At 41.2% G+C, this 22,348-nt stretch overlaps 1 protein-coding gene across 4 annotated transcripts in view; it reads left to right on the top strand.

Moving 5' to 3' along the window:
- The window catches only part of INO80 (INO80 complex ATPase subunit), a 67,406-nt gene that overhangs the window by 37,897 nt on the left and 7,161 nt on the right, over positions 1-22,348 (top strand). For all 4 annotated transcript variants that reach the window (XM_037394046.1, XM_037394047.1, XM_037394045.1 and 1 more), the window contains exons 25-30: positions 882-1,022; positions 5,880-6,105; positions 11,763-11,890; positions 16,091-16,185; positions 19,103-19,175; positions 20,835-20,993. In XM_037394046.1, the coding sequence (XP_037249943.1) occupies positions 882-1,022; positions 5,880-6,105; positions 11,763-11,890; positions 16,091-16,185; positions 19,103-19,175; positions 20,835-20,993 (822 nt within the window). The remainder of the gene's footprint in view (positions 1-881; positions 1,023-5,879; positions 6,106-11,762; positions 11,891-16,090; positions 16,186-19,102; positions 19,176-20,834; positions 20,994-22,348) is intronic.

The following is a 22,348-nucleotide window of genomic DNA, read 5'->3' as shown; positions in this document are numbered from 1 at the left end:
TAGTGTGCAGAATAATGCTCTGCATACTATAGGAAACAATTGTATATAACAATATGTAACGGTCACTATGAATGTAGAAGAGTCAGAATAAAAACGTCAGAATAAAATGGCTTAGTCTATAAGCAGTTTATTTCATTGTTTGATGCAGGTTATTTACAATAAAAAAGGAAATAAATGATGCAAGCGCAGAAAATGTAGTTTTCTGTTATTTTTCTGTTGTTTTCTGTTTTCTGTTGTTGTTGAGTTTGAAGAGCTCTCCTTTAAACTGCCACGTCACCTCGGTGCCCCCACTTTTGAGTGGATCCGTTTTTCTGTATCAAAAGGACATCAACAGTCTTGTGGCAAAGTCCAGGTTTTACACATGGGTGCGTTCACGTGCTGAGTAACTGTGCTAGCACCTTGAAAGTCTTCAGGATGAAATTTGGAGACATTTTGCACAGGAAAGTAAGAAGAGGTTGCTAGAGATCTAAGTCCAAAGATACCTATCCAGTCTCATTTAGTCTTAATTTTTTTCTGTGCCAAATTTCATTTTACCCATGCTTCAGAATAGATAAAGGAGTAGCTAGAGAACAGCTTGAGCGTCAGATCTACTAGAATATTCCTGTACTTCCTTAGTTATAAAAGGTAAGGTCAAAAGACTCAAAGAAGGAAAAACTTGTTTCTGGTTCCAACTGAGTGTAAAGGCAAGCATTGATATGAGCTATTCTAATTTCAACTGTTTCAGGATTTGAATGTTCTGATAATTATGCAAAGATCCTATACGTTGTTGCTGCAGAAGATGTCTAGAGTTTCCTTTTTCAGAGAAATATTTCTCATGGGTGGTTACAAGATATGAGTATCTCTTTATAGATGTAGTAACTTAATTTTAATTTTCTTTTCAGAACCTTGTGTTCAGCAGCCACTGTAAAGCAGTTACTGGCTATTCGGATCATGTCATACATCGAAGGAGATCAGCTACCTCATGTGTACGATGCTGCCAGGTGACTGAGCTGCCGTCCTTCCTGTGCATAGCCAGTCCACGGGTAAGTCCAAGTTAAGTTGTAAATTATGTATTTTCTATTGTGTTTTAAATCTTGTTGGAATTGTGTCTTAGGAACAGGATGATCTATGACTTTCTTTTGGTTGGGCAAAGCTGCTGTGAGGATGTCCTTTTGCTACTGTATTCAGTAGTGGGTTTTTTCATAGAGGAAGTGTCTGTAATGTGTACTGAAGGGAAAAGGAAAGCTGTAAGATGCACCCAACAGGAGTTATTCTGAGATACAGATTTCACTTTCTCTCCTAATACCAAAAGCAGTAAAATTATAGAAGAGATTATGGAGATTATTCCCCAGTAATCTAAGGGGGAGATGTAGGTATGATTTGGACAGCATGGGATGATTGTTTGGTCAACTGTGATGGCGGAGGGGGGCTGAGGAGCAATGCTTTTTTGAAAACAATGTTCATTGTTTCTCCTTGTGCCAGTTTGTGCTCCAAAAAGGAAATGCCAAGTTGCGATATACGAGCATTACTTGAGTTGTCATTTTGCAAATCTTTTGGGTATTCAGTGGTACTGCTTGGGGTTGTCCATCATCTATTAATTGAATTCTGAAATTACTTGAGCTGAAGTTTCCAGGGCTGACAGAAGAGACCTTCATACATCTCAGGCTGTTGTACTCCATGTTGTTGGACCTTGACAAAGCTAGACAAAATGTACTTTTATGACTACGCCATCCAGGCGTTAAGTTCTTTAGTCACCATTGATGTTTTTGCTGTGGGCTTGATCAAATAGGGCCACACATGCTGGAAAAGGGTGGCTGGCGAGTAGGACTCTGTGCTTGTTACCTACACACTGCTGCTCAAGCTGATCCAGCTGAACATCTCGGTTGCGTATCACCTTCCAGTCACCGCACACTGCCTGGTTCAAAACCAAGCAGTTGTTCTGAGAGTAAATTGTGAAAACCGCTTCTCCTTCAGATTCCTTTGACTGGTTGCTCTTTGTACCTAAATTTGCGTTACAGATGAAGAACATGTTGGAATACTTGCCCTACATCAGGAAGGGAGGAGAGGGGCTTAGGAGGCTACATATGAAGGGAAGGGGAAGGCTAGGAGAGATCATAGCTGACATTTATTCTTGTGAATAAAAGTTGCTTGTTTTGGCTTGGCTGGTGTATAAAAATGATTAAGTGGAGGCACGGCTTTTTGTTTCTAGGAATACAAAGACTCAATTTTACGCTTGCTAGAAACTTTTGGCAGGAGTGTAGAAGACCTGAAACAGCAGAAAGAGCACATATGTTCTCAGAAACGATAGCCTTCTGTTGTTGTTTGACCTGTGGTGAATTTTGGGAAGTTAATGGAGCGAATGATAGAAATAAGAGCGTATGTTTATGTAGCAGCTATGGGGTGCTGGTGGGGGGGGTCAGTGTCGTAGCTTGCTTTCTGTGCAGGCCGTTTTCCTGAGTACAGTTAGGTCTCAATCACAAAAAAAGTAGTTTGGAGGATGGATCTAGTATTGTCATTAAGAAGCCAATTAATTCAGTTTCAAGTAATATTGTTAGGTTTAGTTTCAGTAGATCCCAGTGTTGTCAGAGGTGGTGTGGTGAGAAGTGGGTTTGGGCATGTCATGATGTTGAATTTGCATGGAGAGAAATGCAGGAGGCATTTTACAATTGCCCTAACTAAATGAAGTTACTGCGTTTTTAAGGTGGCGATGCATTCATATATCCCTATAACTATATTTTTGATGTGTCTCTGAACTATGACAGTTACATTCAATCGGTTTAACAATAATGTGTTACGTATTAAGGACTGACACTAAGCATTGACAATAATATGTTCAGTACTAAGGACTGCCCTACTTTTTGTTACGAATAAACCAGAAAAACAAACCCGAGGGAAAAAAAACTTTAAAAAGTGCACCAATGCAAAAAGGAGAGAGGACCGTGAACAAGATTGGATGGAAGATTTTTTTGGTGTCTTTCAGAAATGTGTTGTGTTTTCTTGTAAGGCCGTAGAAAAGACCCAGGGTTCTACCCTGCAAGTGTGTGTCTGCATTTAAAAAAGTGTGGAGCTGACAGTAAGGATAGTCTTGTCCTCAGATGTCAGTGTTACACAGGCTACACGGGAAGGTTAGTTCTTGTTAATGCAGAAGTTGCACTGAGGCACACAGAGTTCATCAAGATTGTCTCCTACTAGCTCTTCCTTTAGGTGAGGTATTACTGAAATACTTCTACAGTTTTATGGTGTGACTTTGTTTCTCTTTTAAAAAATCGTAGTGTATAAATCTGCATATTGATTTCAGCAGATGAGTCCTGTTTCTATGTCAGTAATTGGTCTGCTCTGTTTTGTGTGTCGTGGTTGCCTGTCCCAGAGATGTCCTGGAAATGAAATACAAGTTATCTGTGCTTGGAAGAGTTACTAGTTCCAGTCTCTCCATTGCAGAAATACGAACTGAAATGCAATGGTTAATAGCGTCCCTTAAGCAGCCTAAGCCTGTACCGTGTCCTTTGTGATGCACATCAGTGTTCAGGGGACAGGCTTGCTTGCATTTTGAGAGGAGAGGTTTTGCACTCACACACAAGTTAGTCTTGTGCGTTGACTGCAGGTGGCAGTACAAGATAACATCAGTTCCCACAGCATCTTCTACCTAGTGGAAGTGTGCACAAAGCCTTAACACAGTCCCTTTCATTTTGCAAGGTTTTTGTGTGGCTGTGTGTATAGGCCTGTAAGCTGGTCTGACTTAAAAATAGCTCTTGGCATCTTGCAAAACAATGGCTTTGCTATTATTGCTAAGGTTTTATATGCTTTTCTGGTTTTATTTCAAGATGTACTGTAATTGTGCTCATGGATCCCTTTAAACAGTTATTGGGCCCTTGCAAAGAGAAGGCGCTGTGAGATGAATTTGTTTCTATAAGAAAAGCTCTTGTAAAACAGGACTGGACCACAGGCTGCTACCCAGAAGGTCTTGCTTTATACCTTTTACTTTGAGTCAGAGGTGCAGCCAGCATCTAAGGTACCAGGCAGTCTCCCCTGAGGTATGGGTTGCTCCCTTCACCTTAGAATTCTAGAGTACAATATTTAAAACTGGTGGTATTTAAACGATTTTATTGCTGATCATTTAGTTACGCCATTAAAATATTTCCATGTTAGTATGCAGCAGCTAATTGTGTCATGTTAGAGTAAGCTGGAACAAAAAGTTAAACCCCCTTGAAATACATAAAAGCTTTTCATCTGCAACACAAAGATAGTTCTTTTACTGTATTTAATGTTTCAGTGGTCGCATTATCACACTAATTCCCACTCCTACTGAATCCTGCAGGAACTCCGCTGCTTACTGTTCCCCACCAAAACCTACAGACTCCGTACTGTTTCTTCCTACACAGCTCTGCTTCCTTTTTTAAAATGTGAAAACTTTCACAAGTTTGATTTCCTCTGTGTCCATTTTGATTTGTTACATTGCTTTCCGTAGTCCTGTAGGTAACGTCATTTTTTACACCATTAGGATACATGACAATATTTTAAACTTACATTAATTTACATGGTTGACACTTTTCTTAATTGTACTTCTGAAATAAAAGCAGTGATGACTTCTAAAGTAATGATACATTTGCTTCTTGAAGAATAAATCTACAAAGCATTGCCAGCACAACTTTTCTCTGTTATGAGGTTAATTTTCTAATATTACATGTTAGTTTCATTTTTATGTGAATTTACAACACCTTAAGTCTGTAGATAGTATGTGAAAGTTTCTATTAGCTTTCTTTTGTAAACACTGGCCCCGGAATGTTATCCCAAAATAGACTTCTAATCAGAAAAGGTGGAAAGAGGTTGGTGATCTGCGTTTTATTGGAAAGATTGTTTTGCCAAACAGTGAATACTTGTGTGTTAATTTTTGTGTGAAAGTGCCGTAGTTGTATTTGCTTTGGATCGTACTTTAATTCTGGGTGAAGTGTCTGAAGAAGGAGCCAGCAGAGCGGGCTGTCCTGGTGTGTGCCATGGCTTGGGTCCGCTCTGGGGTTTTATTCCTGCCCCTTACCCTGGTGAGGGAGGTAAGGGAAAGCTATAGGCTGTACAAGGGGCAGCCCTGTGGCTGGGACAGGCTCTTTACTGGAGGACCTCGTGGCCATCGGCGTGCAGCTGTTTGGCTGATGTGGACCTTCCACTCTGGGCTCAGGTCTGGGTGGCTGGGGCAGAGCGGGGGGAGGCCGTGGTAGAGCCCTGCCAGGGTGGCTCGCACGACGTGCAGTCGGGGTTCCGTGTTGGCAGCGCGGGGCTGTCCAGCTGGGCTCTGTGTGCTGAAGCAGGTCATAGGGTAAGGGAGTCATAGGATGGTCAGAAGAAAAAGATCATCCTGTGCCTCACTTTTGCTACTTCTGTGGCCCACTTCTGTTCAAATCTGCTGTCAAGCCCAAGAAATGTGCTGTTCCAAAACAGCTGTTTTCATGTTCGCATTTTTTCCCTTTCTAGTTTGTGTATCTTCCTAGTTTTAAATTGTCATGTGAATTTTTCTATTAAGGATGATACATAAATCTCATATCTGCTATGTAAATACTTGAATGTGAAGAGCCAATAAACAGAAAAAAACCAGGCAAAATGAGAGATTCAGCAAGGATATTATTCTTTTACTCCTCTCAGCTTTGATGTCAGTTGTATAGCAGTTGGCACACGAGGCATTGTTTATCAAAAGACAGGTAGCCCTTGCCTGGTCGTTCACAGGACTCTGTCGTGTGGGGAGGAGGTGTTGCATCTTGGCTTATGTTAAGCCCAGCCGGAGATGGTTTTCCATTTGTATGTCAGTAAGGATTTGCCTTTTTAAATTTTATCCTGTGGGAAGGTACCTGAACTGGAGATTTGGGGATGAGAGGGAATCTGAACAAGAATATTCATTATTATTTTACTTGTAGGTAACAGCTGTGCCGCTGGAGTTCTACTGCAATGACCGAAGCGCAGAATACGAGCGCAGGGCACTGAAGGAAGGAGGGAGTCTGGAAGCAAAGCAGTGTGTGCTCCATGGAGCCCCTGAGCTAGCAGCGGACTGGCTGAAGCAATGCTCCCGGTTCTTCCCAGAGTATCCAGGAGGGCTGCTGGGGATCAGGCCTCAGAACGGCTGGTCTTTCATCAGGATACCAGGTAAGCTTGGAGGTCGTCACGGAACAGGGATGAGATAAATAAGGACATCTGCTCTTTGGTGGTAATTATGCTCGATTATGGGCTTTTTGAGGGGGTGGCTGTGTGTGTGTTTTTCCTCCTGAGGTAAAGTTAACTCTGGTACCTTAAGATGCACTGTGATTTCACGTCCTTTGTGTGGAGTAAAGCTGTCGATGGGTACTGAAATTTTAATACAGACTTTTCTATTGCTTACAAACTCCTCTTAGCATGTCAGCCCTTCAAATGACTAAAGAGATTAGCTTGCTAAAGCACAGTCTCCTCTCACAACCAAATACTATTTTGAGGTTGGAGGTAGAAGATTGCAGGAAAAGTAACTCATACCTTGCCTCCTAGTGTGTTGGAAGGCCTTCGTATTGACCTAAGAGATTTTTTTGTTGGTCTTTGTAGTGAAAAGATAAAAATTACTTGTAGCAGTCTACCATGAGAAGGGTAGGTTTGGGGACCAAGTTCAGAGGAAATTGGTCTGGAAAGCAAGGCATGAGAGATTACTGTGTTTCAGCTAGAATAAAGGCTTACTCATATTTCCTGGTAAAGTGCGCAAAAAAGATACCAATGTACTTGTAAAATAAATGCACTTCATTTTTTCCTAGAATTAGACTGAGGTAATCCAAGATGTCCTAGAATTTGATTGCCAGTACTGCGGTGACTTTCCTGGGCCGGACATGCTCTGGCTGTCAGAAGATGGTCCTGAGCAGTGAGCAGAGCGGTGCAGAAAGCACTAGAGATCTGAGAGATAGCCAAGAGGAAAAACAGCTTACACTGCCAGATGCTAAGTTATTCCCAGACCCTCTTGGGTCAAGGATGTTTGGCAGGGGAAGTTAGTACAGTAAAAGGAAAATGGCCTTTTGCTTGCTGCAGTCCGGTTTGAGAAGGTACCTCACAAGTACTTGGAGTCATTTGGAGCACTTTATACCTATGTAATGGAGAAACCATTTTTCATGAGCTTGACCTAGATTAATGTTCAATGACAGTTGGTGATTTTACAGTTTCTTCAGGAGTTCATTGAATTATTTATCAATTATTTGGAAACAGAAAATTAATCGCTGTGCAGGAAGGAGGGAAACAGCAAAGGGATAAATTAAGGTAGAAGGCATGGACAGAGAAATGAAGAGAAGTAGCCATTGTAGGTGGAATAGCGGGAGGGCTGCATTCTCTTGAAGAGGCTTTCGTTTTAAGCTGATGACTTTGTCATTGGCAAAAATGTGTAGTGGAATAAAGATGGGATACAAGAAGCTTACAGAAGTGAATGAACACATGCAAGGTTAGGCAAATTGTCAGAGCACAACGACAAATTTGGTTGAGAATCTGGTTGGGATGAGCATGTTATGTAAAGCTGGCTTAATTTAGGAGGTGTTGGAGCTAAAAGGGGATTTTAAAAAAAGTAGGTTTGTACAGCTGTGTTTTTAATTAGGTGGAAAGTAGCATTCAAACCTAAACGTACTCGGAGAGGGCATGAACCATGTCAGGGCAGCTATGTTCATACGTGCAAGGAGCAGGCACAGTGCATTACAGAAAGGGCCTGATGTGCTGAAGGAGCCATCTACAAGGCTGAAGCCTAGCAAGCGTCAGGTGGAGGGCTAGGTGTGATGATCTGCAGTAAGTAGGTGACAAGAAGAAAAGGAGATACCTCTCTGCTAACCCTGCTCTAGCCTCTCCCAGGCTTGATGTTCCCAGTGCTCTGGCAGCAGGCTCAGCTGCGATCACTGTGGGAATCTCTTGAGGCTTTTCCTGTTCTTTGAAAGAAAAATGGTCCTAGATTAAATGGCAGGAAGTGTCTGAGTCCTTTTAGCATCGATAAAAAGCACCGGCCTGACTGGCTGTTTACTGTGAGAGCCAGCTAGCTCCTCACTGACCCCATTGTGCCGTGCAGACTGTCGGGAGGGGAACCAGGGGTGTCAACTGGAACCAGACTTTATCTCTCTTTCCTCTGCTTTTTGCATGTCCAGAGGCACTTTTTGTCATTCTCCAGAGAGCAGTGAGCCCAGCTACAGCCATCGGCCAGAGCTCCCGACAAGGGTTATTTTCAGTCATAATCATTTGTAACTGTTCTTCCCAGGCCATGGGATCCCACTGTATCCCCTTGTGGATAATTTATGTCCCTGTCCCAGTGTGACTGGAGGCAGGGGCTTTTTTCTTCGGACTGAAAGCCATACAATACGATTTGGCTGTTAGCTTGGTTTTGGTCGGGTTCTGTTTTCTTGTTTATTTCATACAGTGCTGAAGGACTAAAAAATTGTGTCCTCTGTCTCCTGCCTGGGTTAATTTTTTTAAAGTTCCTTTGATGCAGTTTAAAAAAAAAATAATAAAAAAATCAATGATATCGTTGTATGTTTTTGCCAGTCATTAAAAATGGAAAATCTGGAATTGCAAATTTAATGCCATTTAAAAATTAAGTAAACAGCCTTTTTTTTCCCCCAAGGTAAAAGGATAGGAGACATAGAAGTGAGAGAAACTAGAAGTGGAAGATACTTTTTTTTTTATTTTCCTTTTACCTTCTTTTGAGTAATTGTAGTGTTTTCTGAAGGTGGCGTAAACAAAGTACATTTTCTGTTACTGCTTTCCAGAATTTGTCCTTTGAAGCACTAGGTGGCAGGCTTTAAGCATGCAAAAATATTTCATCTTGGAAAACATAATGGCATCAAGATAGCACGCTTAAAGATGCCAGGTTAAAGTCAAATGGGTTTCGCTTCCAGAGACAAGAAATCTTTTGTTAGTTCTGTTTTGCTTTCCTAACAGAAAAAGCCAACAATACACCCCCCCCACCCCCGCAACAAACAAAAAAAAACCCAACCCAACTTTCTCGCCAGTGCAGTCTAGTCTGCTCTGATGCTGAGATATTGGACAAATTATGAACTGTTAACAAGATGCTAACTTTTCAGACTGTAAGACCATCTGCAAGTAAGTTCTTTACTTGTAATTTGCATTTTATTGCTATTTTAAAATACTGACTTACACAATGGAGGACTAAGGAGCCAGCAGCAAAGGACACGCATCACTTCCAGTCACCAAAACTTAATTCTACCTATTCATGCCTGTGCGAGAAAAGCAGTAGCATTTTGCTTTTGGGAACTTGCTAATATGTTAATCTGAGCCAGTCAGGACTGGCTTTTGAACAGACCCTGTTTGTTCTCTCGGTTTCCTTCCAGTCAGATGGCTTTTGGTGTAAAAATCATATTATTTTGTCATGTATATCTAGACTTTTCATGTTGCTTCACTCAGTTGAACTCATTCTGAAATAGCAAGCTGACCAACTAGAATAAATGCAGAATGTTATGGCTGTGTGCATTTAAAGGAAAGAATGACATTTTCTAGAAAGGGTAAATATTGCTACTGTGCAGAGTTTTTGACTTAACATAGATGTATTTTAAAACCACATAACCATAAGTAATTTCCATTTTTACTTAATTGCCTGAGTTCAAACCTTGGTGTTCCTTAGAATGCGTGAAACTGTTAACTATTTGTATGCGATGCAGACCAAGTTCTGCTCTGGAGGCGAGTGCGTCACTATACAGTATGTTGCACTTGGAACAAATGCCAGCTGAGCTGCGGTCCTGGTTCTCCTGACAGTGTCTCCTTGGCTTGGCTCTCTGGCTGATGGGTTCCCTAAGGTAGCTGCTAACGACTCAAGTGATTATGTGGCACTTGCTCCTGGCAAAGCTACAAAGTCACCCTGAGGAGGAAGAGGAGACTGGCAAAAAGCAGTGACTAGATAGGCAGACTGGAAAGCATGAGCAGAGCTCTTGTCTTGGATTCTCAGCTAGGGAAGTGCGGGAGCATGGCTCCGACCTTACCTAAGGAGGGAGCGCTGGCAGCATTGGTTTATGGTGCAAACAGGATGGCTAATAATTTTAAGCGATATTGACAACTCACAGTTTTTTGAAATTCAGAAAGGAGGACTGTTGGCTGCATCCTCAGATGTCCTAATGTAGATCCTGCTTATTCCAGCATCAAGTCCATTATTTATATTTAATCTAAAGGCAATATTTTTGAAAGATATCTTGATTGAAATACTAAAGTGATGATGAATCTACCATGTTTCTGGATAAAAGTGTTGCTGACTAGTTTGTTCTAATTATTGGAAGGGTAAGCGGGAAGCATGCCTTGTTTTTACAGTTTTAACAAGTCGCTGGATACTGTGCCTTTTTCTGCTACTGTAGAGATCTCTTCTGATGTTAAAAACCTTTGTCCAAAAAAAGAACCTTGAGCAGTGCCAACTGCTTTTTAAAAAATTGAAGTGGATCAAGTTTCTGAATTCCCTCGCTGCAAGAGCTATTTTTTAACACACGGAAATCTTGGAGATTTTTCCTGAACACTTTGTGGTTTTTACAACCTGTCTGAAAGACATAGTAAACCTGGGTGTGTTATTTCAAAATGATCTTTTGAATTAAGTGTAGAAGAATAACTACATTTCTGCTTTTGTCAGCAAACCACTGGTTGTACGTGCAAGAATCAAATGTAGTAGGCCTCTGGGCAACCCCGCTGCGCTTGTTAGGAGAGCTGTTGTGTGGTCTGCGGTCCTCTGTTCCACTAGTATGAACTTGGGTTTAGCTGTATTAAAATGCATGGTGCTCAGATGAATTAATTGATTTTTGTATATACCTTTTATTTTTTAATCGGGATATTGTGTCAGACAGTTAACTGCTTTACAGAAAGCTGGGCTTGCTTCAGCCCATGCGTGAGTTCATTGTGTGCAACAAGGAGCGTGTGGAAGGGTTACCTGCCAGACGTTAGAAAATGTTACCTGCTAGACATGTCGAAAATATTTGGGTTGTGTACTAGCCTGTGCCATCTGCAGTTGTCAACTTTCCATTTTGGCTGTAAATTCAGACTTCCCAAAGAATAAAGAATCATCAACGGCCTTTCCAACAGATAATTTTTTGGAAGAAAATGTCTCTTCATCCTCTTTCGACAGTAATGTATTGTTTACTGAAGTTTATGTACAGAATGTACAAACAGGAAGATCTCCTTCCTGAAAAATACTTCATGAGCAGTGCTGAAATAGGGGACGTGAAGTATAAAATCTGAAGTGACTGAAAAGATTGCCATCTGGAAATGTTTCTTAAAAAAAAAAAAAACAGGCAATCCAAAAAGCAGAGGGCAGGGAAGAGAAAGAAAATTGAGGCAGTGCCATGAAAGGGCTGTTATTTTACAGCAACCTAGAGCACTGTTCTTCACTTTCCATGGTGGTGAGGGGTTTGATCTTGAAACCAGAAGTGTGGAGGGTCTAAAGTTCAGCAGCAGATGTCCAAAGGACAGCATTTTAACGTCTCAAGTGGAGAAAATTTTCTTCAGCTGTCAAGGTATGTTCTGGTTGTTGATCTGGTCAGAATGAATCCACAGGTGAGGGAGATGGCTGTTTGAGGGTACTCATGAGGAGCTCAGTCTGTGGTGAAATTTTGCAAAGTGGGTATATTTGTCTACTCTGGTCCCAACAAATGACAGTTACTGTTAGCGATGTGATTGTGTCAGCCAGGAGGGATGCTGCAGTTTCTTCCATCGCAACTCATTACTTTAGGGATGATAATGCAGCGAAGTGCTCGGAGAACTTAGACATTAACTTGTTGCATGGAGGTGTTTTGACTTTATTAGTTACCTGCTTTTCTTCCCTTTCTTTTTAGACAAAGAGAGTCTGATCACTGACAGTGGAAAACTTCATGCCCTAGATCTTTTGTTGACGCGGCTGAAATCTCAAGGACACAGAGTTCTCATCTACTCCCAGATGACACGAATGATTGACTTACTGGAGGTAGGAGAGCTGTAGCCTTACAGAAGACAAATTCTGAAGGTGCAGATTTAGCAACAATTTTTTAGAGAAAATATATAATTTGGATGCAGCAAACCTAGCACTAAGTTACTGCGCTGAAGGATACCCAGTAAATGCATTAGTGATGCATCAGTAACGACTCTCATATATGAGAACATAGGAGCTGCCGTACAAAGTTAGGGTTAAGGTCCAGCCTAGCATTACGCTTCCACCCCTGTACAACAGCAGATGGTATGGGGAAAATGTGCAAGAACAGTGATACTTCACAATTAGTCTTTCGGTGCCCACCAGTTTGCAGCTTAAGGGCTTTCTGAGCCGGATGCGCCTCTGTGTATGCAGTGATTCTAAATGGATTTTATTCTTCCATGAAATTGTTCAATTACATCTTGGGTCTTTGTAAGTTTTTGTCATTTGTCTACCCTATGGCAAGGGTTTGCATGGCTTAATTATCCTCTTTTGCTGGTTTTGAACTGCTTCCTTCAGTTTTCATGTGATGCCCATGTATCCTTTTATTGGAAGGAAGAGGGAGAACAGTAATTAATTTTACATTTGTTTACATTGCTTGTAACTTCAGATTTTTGCTGTTTCCCTCTATCATCTTATTTCTGTGCAGAAGTTTGGTAGACATCAATAGTAAGAGGTTCTCTGGCATATACAATAGGAAAGAAAAAAGAAATTAGGAATTAAGTCATTACTTGTTATTTGAATACAGTCAATATGCCGCAGAAGAAAAAAAAAATAAAATCGGTGTTTGATTAGCACCTGTGCCACCAAAGAGCTAGTCTGAAGAGACATTAGTAGGAGAACTTTTGTTTTGGTTTCCTATTGGTAATGCTTACAAGGCTTAGGAAGAAATACTTTTGTTTCTCTGGGCTTCTCTTGACGACAGCAGAGTTTTGAGTTTTCGGCTGGATCTGAGTGGTATCTTGTGTCACAATGCTTCTGACCTTGTCTGTGGAGGATTAGTAGTAATTATTTTCATGACTAATTCTGAGTAGGAAGAATAAGACTTGATGTACATTAGAGGCAATCCTGAAAAAGTTTTCTGACTGTGAATACATAGTAAGTGGGGAAAATACCTGCATTTGGCAGTAAGCCTTCAGTACTGCTGAAACATCAGGGTCCTGTGATCCCCTCGGCCGTTAGCCCTGGGTGTACGTGGGCTCCCTCCGCAGCGTTTGACATGGGGTCCTGCCTTCTCCACAACGAAGTGAAGAGAAAAATTGAGAAGCCTGAATCAATAGCTGCCTAAATCATGAGTCCTGTATGAGCAGGACTGCGTTTTAAGGTCAGCAGTTAATAGTTCAATAACAAATCACAAGCTGAATTTTGTTTTTGCTGCTGTGAGGAAAATACGGAACTTGCGTGGTTGCAGTTCTGGATTTTGGCTCCTTGCCCAGGATTGCTTCGTGTGCCTCCTTTTTTGGCAAACGTTGGGCATGGTGCAGGTTTGTTGACACCCTGCATTATACCTTGAAGCTGATAAAGCTGAGTGTTTAGTGCTTCTTTTTTTGTTTGTTTTTTGTTAAGGCTTGGGAGCAAACCATTTTGCTGTTCCAACTCCTAAATGCTCAGCTTTACTTGGTTTTTATTACCCAGATAAGCCATCTACTGAGTCCTCTGTTTTTCTTTCTCCCCACCCATGTAACAGAAGCTGGAGTTAAGCAAGCTAAAACTCAAGTAAGGACTCAATTTGTAAGAAAATCCTTGCAAAAGTTGTGTGGCAGTAGATACTTTTTTCCTGACCTGAGATACCAAAATACATCTGGTGTGCCTACTCGAATGTGAAAGAACATGGGATGTCCTATTTCTTTTAACCCTGTTTTGACTGTGTTGGTATAACTGCTGTGATGTACTAACCTGATCTACGCAGGGCAGAGAGCACAAAACACATTGTTTACAAAGTTATAAAACCATGTTTGTTTGATTTATTCTCACGGTGTGGTGTTCGGCTCCTGTTGGGATGCTGTTACTAGGGCCACTTTTGTTATTTTTCCTAGATTGATACTTCTGGTGGCTCGGTGACCCCTTGGTCAAGATTGGCAGGTAGATTTTTCAAGGAGGTCTAGTATAAGGATCTCTGTATGAGAGAAAAGGCTCCCCGTGAGGCTTTGTCCCCACCCCACCCCCATCAATCCTCGTGGGACCTAGAAAAATGAGCAACCTGGAAGTGCCTTCCACAATTACAGTAGAGACCAGATATCTCGGGTTTTGGTGGTGGGAGTTTGGGGTTTTTTTACGTTTGTTTTGCTTTTTAACTAAAAGTGTGCCATGTCAGGAGTTTAGTGCTTTGATCACTCACAGGAAAGTGTAGTATATGTTGCAGTATGTTTTGGTTTGCTTTTTTCTTTTTTTTTCTGAATTGAAAGTGTACTGTTGCTATTTGGAAAAATACTGGATAAAACCAGTGCACAAAAAATGGTGTTTCATATGAGCACTGTCAAACTACTGTGACGTATCCTTGGTCAAGGGAAGGCGGATGGAGGCAGAGCAGAACCTGTTAAATGATCAGCTAAAGGCTAATGCACTAAGCTGGTTTGCCGGGGGCGGGGAGCAACCCATGCATCGTGCCAGTGTTACAGGCGTAGAATAGCTTATTCCTCTGTAGTTTGTGCTTAAATCAAGGTGTTGGAAGGTTGAATCCTCATAAAGGCAGATACAGACGGTAACAAAGAAATGGAAGGAAAAGGCCCTTGTGGTAATAGAAAAAGGATTGAGCAAATCTGGAGAAAAGGTCACATAGTGCCTAACTGACAGCTGTGTGGCTCTGGTATTGGTTGGTGACAGAAACCTGTCATAGAAATGAAATAAGTAAGTAGTAAATTAGGGCTTGAGTGTCTGTGTGGTCAAGTAGCTGTTCTGTGCTTTAAACTTCTCTTACCCTCCAGTTTCCGTAGTGGCCACGAGCTCTGTTTTGTAGAGGTAGACCAAGTGTGACTTTGGCTGTTTCCCCATAGTTAATTTTATTTACCTATTTTTGCCTTTCACCTGCCATACATCGAAGCTTCTTTGCACTGTGGCAGTCTTTTCCCCAGGTTCCTTATGGTATGGCAGCTCTTTCACCTTTCGTGCAGGAGAGGAGCAGGAGCCCTGAAGGATAGGTGAAAAGAAGAACGGAGCGTGGTGCTGTCAGAAGGTTCAGTAGAGTCAGGCGCTGCCGCATCTTCTCACAGTACATCGGCTCGGTGTCCGCTGAATGCTGCACCTTGGAGCAAGACAAATCCAGTAGTTCTTGCTGCTCAAGTGCCGTCTGTTCCTTTCCATCTTCATTTGCAGTCGCAGCATCTCAAGAAGACATGTGCATCAGTAGGGTTAAATCTAACGAATGTAACCAGTAGAACTGCATCTTGTCAGCCAGGGATCACGTTGCTAAAATATCAGAGGATATTTTTCTGGAGAAACTCAGTGGATATCTGTATAGCCTGGAGAGCTTTCTATGTAATTCAGATTTTATTGATAGTTGCACAGGTATCAGAAAATGCTGAGTACTTGAGAGCATGGAAAATGTCTCTCATTGAAGAAAAAAAAAAAAAAAAAAAAAAGCCTTTGCCTACAGCATTCCTGGTCTGTGCCGTTTGATTTGTGTCCCAGGCAGTGGTTTCAGTTCTGCTGCTTGGCATGAGCTGTGGGGCTGACTCACCAATGTAATGTTCAAAGTGTTCTTGAACAGAGGGATTCACAGGCTTAGTGTACGGTACCAGGTTTTTAAAACCACTACTCAAATGGTTTTAAATTGACAGAGAGCAGAGACAGTGGGTTTGTTAGGAAAGGTTTGCTTATACAGTGAAAGCTCAGGATTCAGTAAAAAAGAATGTGAAAACAAACTTCCTATTTTAGTGGGTTTATTTTCCTACTTATTCTTAGAAAAAGGCATGTACCATAACATTGTCTGCAATGCAGCAGATGCATCCCCGATTATGAACTGACATCATCGTTTATCTCTTAGATGAAATGCAAAAACTGACTTATGATTGAGTAGCTTTAATTTCTGAATTTCTATTATTATAAGTATTGCTTATACATAAGATTGCTTATAGCACACTTGATGACATTTAGGGGTTTGGGGTTTTTTTGGGGGTGGATGGCTGTCAGTAGCAATTCTCTTATTATTTTTTCCCCAGAAGAATCAAGGTTGAACAGTTTCAAAAGCAACTATATTTTTGTGCTGTTTGTTCTTTGCAGGAATATATGGTTTATAGGAAACATACCTACATGAGACTGGATGGTTCTTCGAAGATTTCTGAACGAAGGGACATGGTAGCAGATTTTCAGAACAGGTAATGTATTTCACAAGGTGCTTCTTTGCTAAACTGTGTGTACATAGTGAGTTGGCGTAAGTTGTAATGGAAGTAAATGAAGTTTGCAGCTACATTATCTTTCCTGATATCAAACGGACATCATTTATCTGAAGCAGTTTCTATGTAGTTTACTGACTAGGAGTCACTGGTGTTGATACCGAACCCAGCTGTATTTAGGAATTTGTCATCTGTGAAACAGTATTGGAAGCAATTTTAGTGGAGTACCTGCCTGTTGTGGCTTCGTGCCATTCAAAATATGCTATTGCTTAAAAAGAAGCTCACTAGAAAGGCAGCAAATGTTTGTTGGTTATGATGTGCTCTGACAGCTGACACTGAAGATGAGATTGAACATCGTGTATATGCTCAAGTTTTGAAAGTGACCTAGTTTTCTGCAAAACAAACCATTTAAGTGTGTTTTATTAGAAAATCTTAAACTAATATACAGGTGATTAAATGGGGATTTTATTAGATAGTAAGATATGTTAACCCTTTTTGTTTAGTAAACCAAAATGGATTCTTGCCATTTTTATGAGCACATCAGGAAAGAAGAGTATGTGATAATCTTATTATAAGTTAATATCATATAGTATAACTTTGTCTCCACTAGGGTGTATCATTTATGATTGTTATCTAAGTCTATGGTTGTTAAGTTTCCTTTTAATCATGGGACGTGGCTTGATACAATGTCACTTGGGTATGGTAGTTTGCAGTAAGGTTATCCTTATGATGTGAGCTTGTGAGAAGATCACTTTTCGGAGGAGTTCTGTTCATAGATTGTTGTTTATTGCAGGGTGAAAGCAACATTCTAGATTAGATTAGCGATCCCAAGGTGTAGTAGCTGAAGATAGGAGGGGAAGCCATGTACAGCCTTTCAGGCCACTGGTTCATGAGGCTTAAAGACTTGTGCTGCATGATGACTCTTCTGGTGAACTCCTCAGAGCAATAAAACTTGAAAAGAAAGTCTGCCAAATACCTGAAATAAGAGGACCATGCAGTACATTACCTTTCTGCCTGATTCCAGGTGTCAGAAACAGGTTCCTTGCAGGTTATTGTGTCCTCCTGGAATCCTGACTCTTCTTCCTCTAAGGTCCTTTAACCAAAAGCAGTGAAGAAATTTGTTTTTATTAATGAAAGTTTGGTTTTATTAATGAACAGGACAACTGAAGGAAAATAAATCCTTTCAGCAGGAAATCCCTTTGAAATATAGGTCAGCCAGTCTAAACAAGAATTCCTATTAAGATGTTAGTAGAGTTCCTCTTACACATGGTTTACTTATGAGAAAATTTTCCAGGAAAAAAAAGCCTAACTGAGACTAAACTATCCTCCAGGATATCCTAGCAGGGTGCTGAAAACATTTAGCTATGGAATGATAATTTGTTCCTGTAGTCTGTGGCACTGTCCACTTTCTTTCCTTCCCACATGGCATTTCCAGAAGGATTTCACAGCTGGATGTTCAGGTGACTGTCTGTGTGCACGCTCTACTATTTAGAAGAGTGAGAAGATTTCCTGGCCGAGGATTACCTACACTGAGAACAGGCAGTTGCTGACTGCTTTGGTTTTTTGTACCTGCAAGATAAAGCCTAGAGATTGATGGCTGGGCTTCAGTTCCTCCCAGCTGTCCATAGCTCGGGGTAGATTTTTGTGCTCTGAGATTCCGGACTGTGATAAACCACCTATTCCTAATTTTAGAGTTGTTAGCTTGCTTTTTGTGTGTGTTAATTCATAGTTTTCATAATTATTTCTGTTGTCTACTGGAAATTTCTTCAGGGGGACCAGGGTAAATCTTACCTTGGACCAGAAAGGGTTCTTTGAGAGCCTTGTTTTTGAGATAGAGCCTTGCCAGGTACTTCTGTATGTCTGGAAGTTTGAGTCCTGAGAAAATAGTCAGTTCTACTTGACCTTCAACGTTACAGATTCAAAAACCTTTAGGTTTTTATATTTGTTGAGTTGTACTAGCATATGCATAACAGCCTGTAATATACCCATGCTTCCTCCAAGAAGGGCAAGAGAGACCCTTTAGATCTGATGAGTGGACACTTGAGGACGGACTTCCTACACGTAGTCAGTCAAGAAGGAAATGTCCCATCCTGCTCATTCCGGAAGAGTTTCTGGTGCTTTACTAATATTGTGTGCACTAGTGTACGGAAGGTGTGGTACCGAAAGGATGTGGCATTGCAGTGTGTCCCCTCTTAAGCAGAGGGCCTTGTCCTATCGCTGTCAAAGTACAGTGTGACAGCCTCTTTGGAGTCCTTACTAGTCCTGTCTGCTTGCTTCGTGTCAGCCTGCTCACAGACCCGCGTGGTGCTGAACACTTCTAGGTACTGCAGAACCCCAGAGGCACTTCCCTAGGGGAAGTTCACAGCCTTAGCAGAAATCCTGATTTTGCTGTTACCGCTTGAGTTTCCGTCGGTACTTGGTCATCCTACACATAGACCTGTCTCCTTGTTTGTTCTGTTCAAAGCACCAAATTTAGAATAAAACTTGGATCTACACAGTTTCAACGTTTATTTTTCTTTCCTTATCGATTTTGTTAAGGCAAGACTTTTTTCAACTTCAGTCAGTTCTGTGAAACTGTAAATTGTTCTTTGTCCATATGAAATCTTAACTTCCAGTGTGGGTGAGATAAACAAGCCCTGGTTTGTTTTGATAGAGATTAATAAGCTGCTATTGCAAATTGCATGTTTGCGTGTTCCAACAGTCTTGATCTGTGGATTAAGTTCTCTCATTCATGTGGGTTTTTTTCTTGACCATGAATGAACAGCACAAAATGTTCTGAAGTGTTCAAGTAATAGAAATAGTCCTGATTGTTTTATATGGGTCAAAAAAATTACTGCTGTGGTCATTTCTTGTTCATCATGCACAAAATAAGGGGATTTTTAATCTCTTTCCTCTACAGGAATGATATTTTTGTGTTCCTGTTAAGCACAAGAGCTGGAGGCTTGGGCATTAATCTTACAGCTGCAGATACGGTAGGTGAAGTTTGGTAAATTAATACAGAATAAAAAATTGGCTTACTGATGCTTAGTTTTCAGTATAAATATTTCTTTGGTTTTCCTGCTTCATATGCCTCCAACCACCATTTTTCCCAAGCTGTTCATCTCCTGCCTCCCAGACTCACAGTTTATGCAGGAAAATTGGTCTTTCTGTGTGAAAGCTGGCGTGCTCTTAGCCACACGGATCAATACTTTTTAGTACTGCCATTCACATCACAACATTGCGTAACATTGTTGCACAGTATGAGCAAAGTATAGTATTAACTTGATGATAAAGTAGAATATTGGACACTTGGTACAGAGTTTTTGGTTGCAGTTGGAAATACCTTCCTTCTCCCCACATACTTCAGTACCTGAGTCTAGCAAGGAGCTGGATGGCTGAAGGGGTCTACAGATGCAATTGACGCTTCCCTACAGTGCGTGGGGTTCCACGTATTTTTGCTCTTAAGGTTCAGCTGCAAAGGGATCAGTAGAACAGGTAGCCATTACCTTTTTTCCTGTACACAAAAGAATGAAGCAATGTCTCCAGAAGTACAAAGTCATTTGTAGCTGAATATCAGCTGCTCAGGAACAGTAACCTTCCCCCCTGCTTCCCCAAGGTGCAAAGACGTACTGATTTCGGTGAACTGCAAGGATTTGCACTCTGGAGCAGCTGCCACTGATACTAGGGAAGGGATGCTAACCTGCATGAACCATTCATCTTTTCAATAACAGCTGGTTTTGTGCTTCTGAACCAGTACCTTGTGTGCAGGCACATTTGAGCCTGGGACAGACTGCAGTCCTTAGCCATACAACCCAAAGACATCTTTAAATCAAAAATATTACATCATTCTTTCTTAAAATATCTCGATGTGTTTTACAAGAAAACAGAAGAAAGGAAGTATTTGTAGCATTTTCAGGCTTGAAAAGTTCTCTAAACTGAGGTTGCTTTGACAGAGGAAATAAACAGATGGAAGCACAGGCTTGCTGCAGCGGGCCCCTTGCACCAGCTTTTTTCATTCTGTGCTTTTGTAACTTTTTGAATACTTTGCTCTCTAACACTTTCTTAAATGTTTTTGGTTTGTATGACTACCGTGCATGAAGTCCTGTTGGTACGATAGGGCAGTGTGAATGTAATGTGGCGTGTCAGTTTTCTACAGTAAGAGCACTAGAAGTGTTAGAGTAGGCTAGACTTCATCCAAGTTTGAAAGAAAACTAGTTGGAATATAACTTCAAGTGAAACTCTTAACTTGATGGGCTTTTTCTTCTTAACCCACTAAAAAATGGGTTCATAGTGTGGTTAGCCTGTAATTAATTACATGATGGTGATGTAATGTGGTAACAAACAGGAATTTTGTGCCTCCAAAGCAGGTTTGTTGAAGAAGATATTAAAGACGTTCTGTGGAAGCTGAAACATTCACAGTGACAATCAGTTTGAATTCCTCTGAAATGCAGTGGGAAAGGCTGCATAGGACTGGGCTGAGCTGGGTTAGGTTACAGCTTAGGTTACAGCCTGCAGTGGGGTGGTAATTCTGCGGGCTGTGTTGCAGAACTGTATTTTTTTTATCAGTATGTGAGACTTCTGTGTGTTTAATCACCGTGTGCTCTAAATGTATGGTTTTATTTAATTCTTTCTGTTCTGGTGTTCTTTCACAGGTAATCTTCTATGACAGTGATTGGAACCCAACAGTGGACCAGCAAGCAATGGACCGCGCACACAGGCTGGGGCAGACGAAGCAAGTCACCGTGTACCGGTTGATATGCAAAGGCACCATTGAGGAGCGCATCTTACAGAGGGCTAAGGAAAAGAGTGAGGTAGGAATAAAGAAATCATCTGGAACAAGATGTTATAGAAACAGTGTCAGAAAACACATATCAAAATGAGTAAAGGAGCAGAAAAAGTATCTGCAGGGAGACAGAAGAGAAGCCGAAAGGGGATGTCTTTGTTCAAGTAAACAAATCTGTGTCCCTTGCACAGCAGCATTGCAAGCTGCATTATATGAGCTAGAAATGTTGTGGTTTAACCCCAGCTGGCAACTAAGTACCACATGGCTTGCTCGCTTCTCCCAACCCTGGTGGGATGGGGAGGAGGATTGGGAAAAGGTAAAGCTCATGAGCTGAGATAAGAACAGTTTAATAACTGAAATAAAGTAAATGATGATGATAAGGAAAAAGAAACAAAACCCAAGAAAAACAAGTGATGCTCAGTGCAGTTGCTCACCCCATCTGACCGATGCCCAGCCAGTCCCCCAGCAGCGATCGGCTGCCCCCGGCCAGCTGCCCCAGTTTATATACTGGGTGTGACATTCTGTGCTGTGGAATATCCCTTTGGCCAGCTGGGGTCGGCTGTGCTGCTCTGCTCCCTCCCAGCTCCTTGTGCCCCTGCGCTGGCAGAACAGAAGAGCCCTTGACTTGGGGTAAGAGCAACTCAGCAACAACTAAACCATCTGTGTGCTGTCAACATCGTTCTCATACCAAATCCAAAACACAGCACCGTAGCAGCTACTAAGAAGAAAATTAACTTTATCCCAGCCAAAACCAGGACAAGGAAGAAGCTAATCATTTACATGATTTCATGAAAACTCTTTCTTTTGATGCCAGGAAACTACTCAGGCTTTCCTTAAGACTAGAGCTTCTGTCTTTACCGTGTCGGGGCTACTGATTCCTCACATGTTATATACTGTTACCCTACAGCTGAGTTTTTATTTTAAAGAAGCTTGGGAGGTAATCAAGAGAAAATTTTTTGAGGTGAGGGTTGCCACAAGAGCTCAGTGTCCTGCAGCATCAAGCAGTAAGTGTATTAGAAACTTTAAACCTCATGACAATTTATTGGCAAGAAAAAGTAAAGCAGATTCACTTTCTTTGGTAGCAGTAAGTATACTACATACAATATACCTGTATTATATATGATGTATAATTTCTTCTATGTGATGTTTTATGTACTCAGGGTTTCTGTTAGCTTTTGTCTTAATTAGATGCTGATTGTGGTGCTGCAGCAACTGAAGCATCTCCAGCCGAATGCATTTACATTTCCCTTGCTGAAACTTACCCATTTTCTCTAGGATACTGCATTAGAGTCACCTGATATCAACCTGAAAATAAAGTATAGTCTTTTTGCTGGTGATTCAAATCATCGAAATTGGCTTATGCTAAAGCTTGCTCTCTTGCTA

This window comes from Falco rusticolus, chromosome 7 (genome assembly GCF_015220075.1).
Source record: "Falco rusticolus isolate bFalRus1 chromosome 7, bFalRus1.pri, whole genome shotgun sequence".
Taxonomy (NCBI): domain Eukaryota; kingdom Metazoa; phylum Chordata; class Aves; order Falconiformes; family Falconidae; genus Falco; species Falco rusticolus.
The sequence above is the reverse complement of the archived record's forward strand: the minus strand, read 5'-3'. Positions and strand labels throughout refer to the sequence as shown.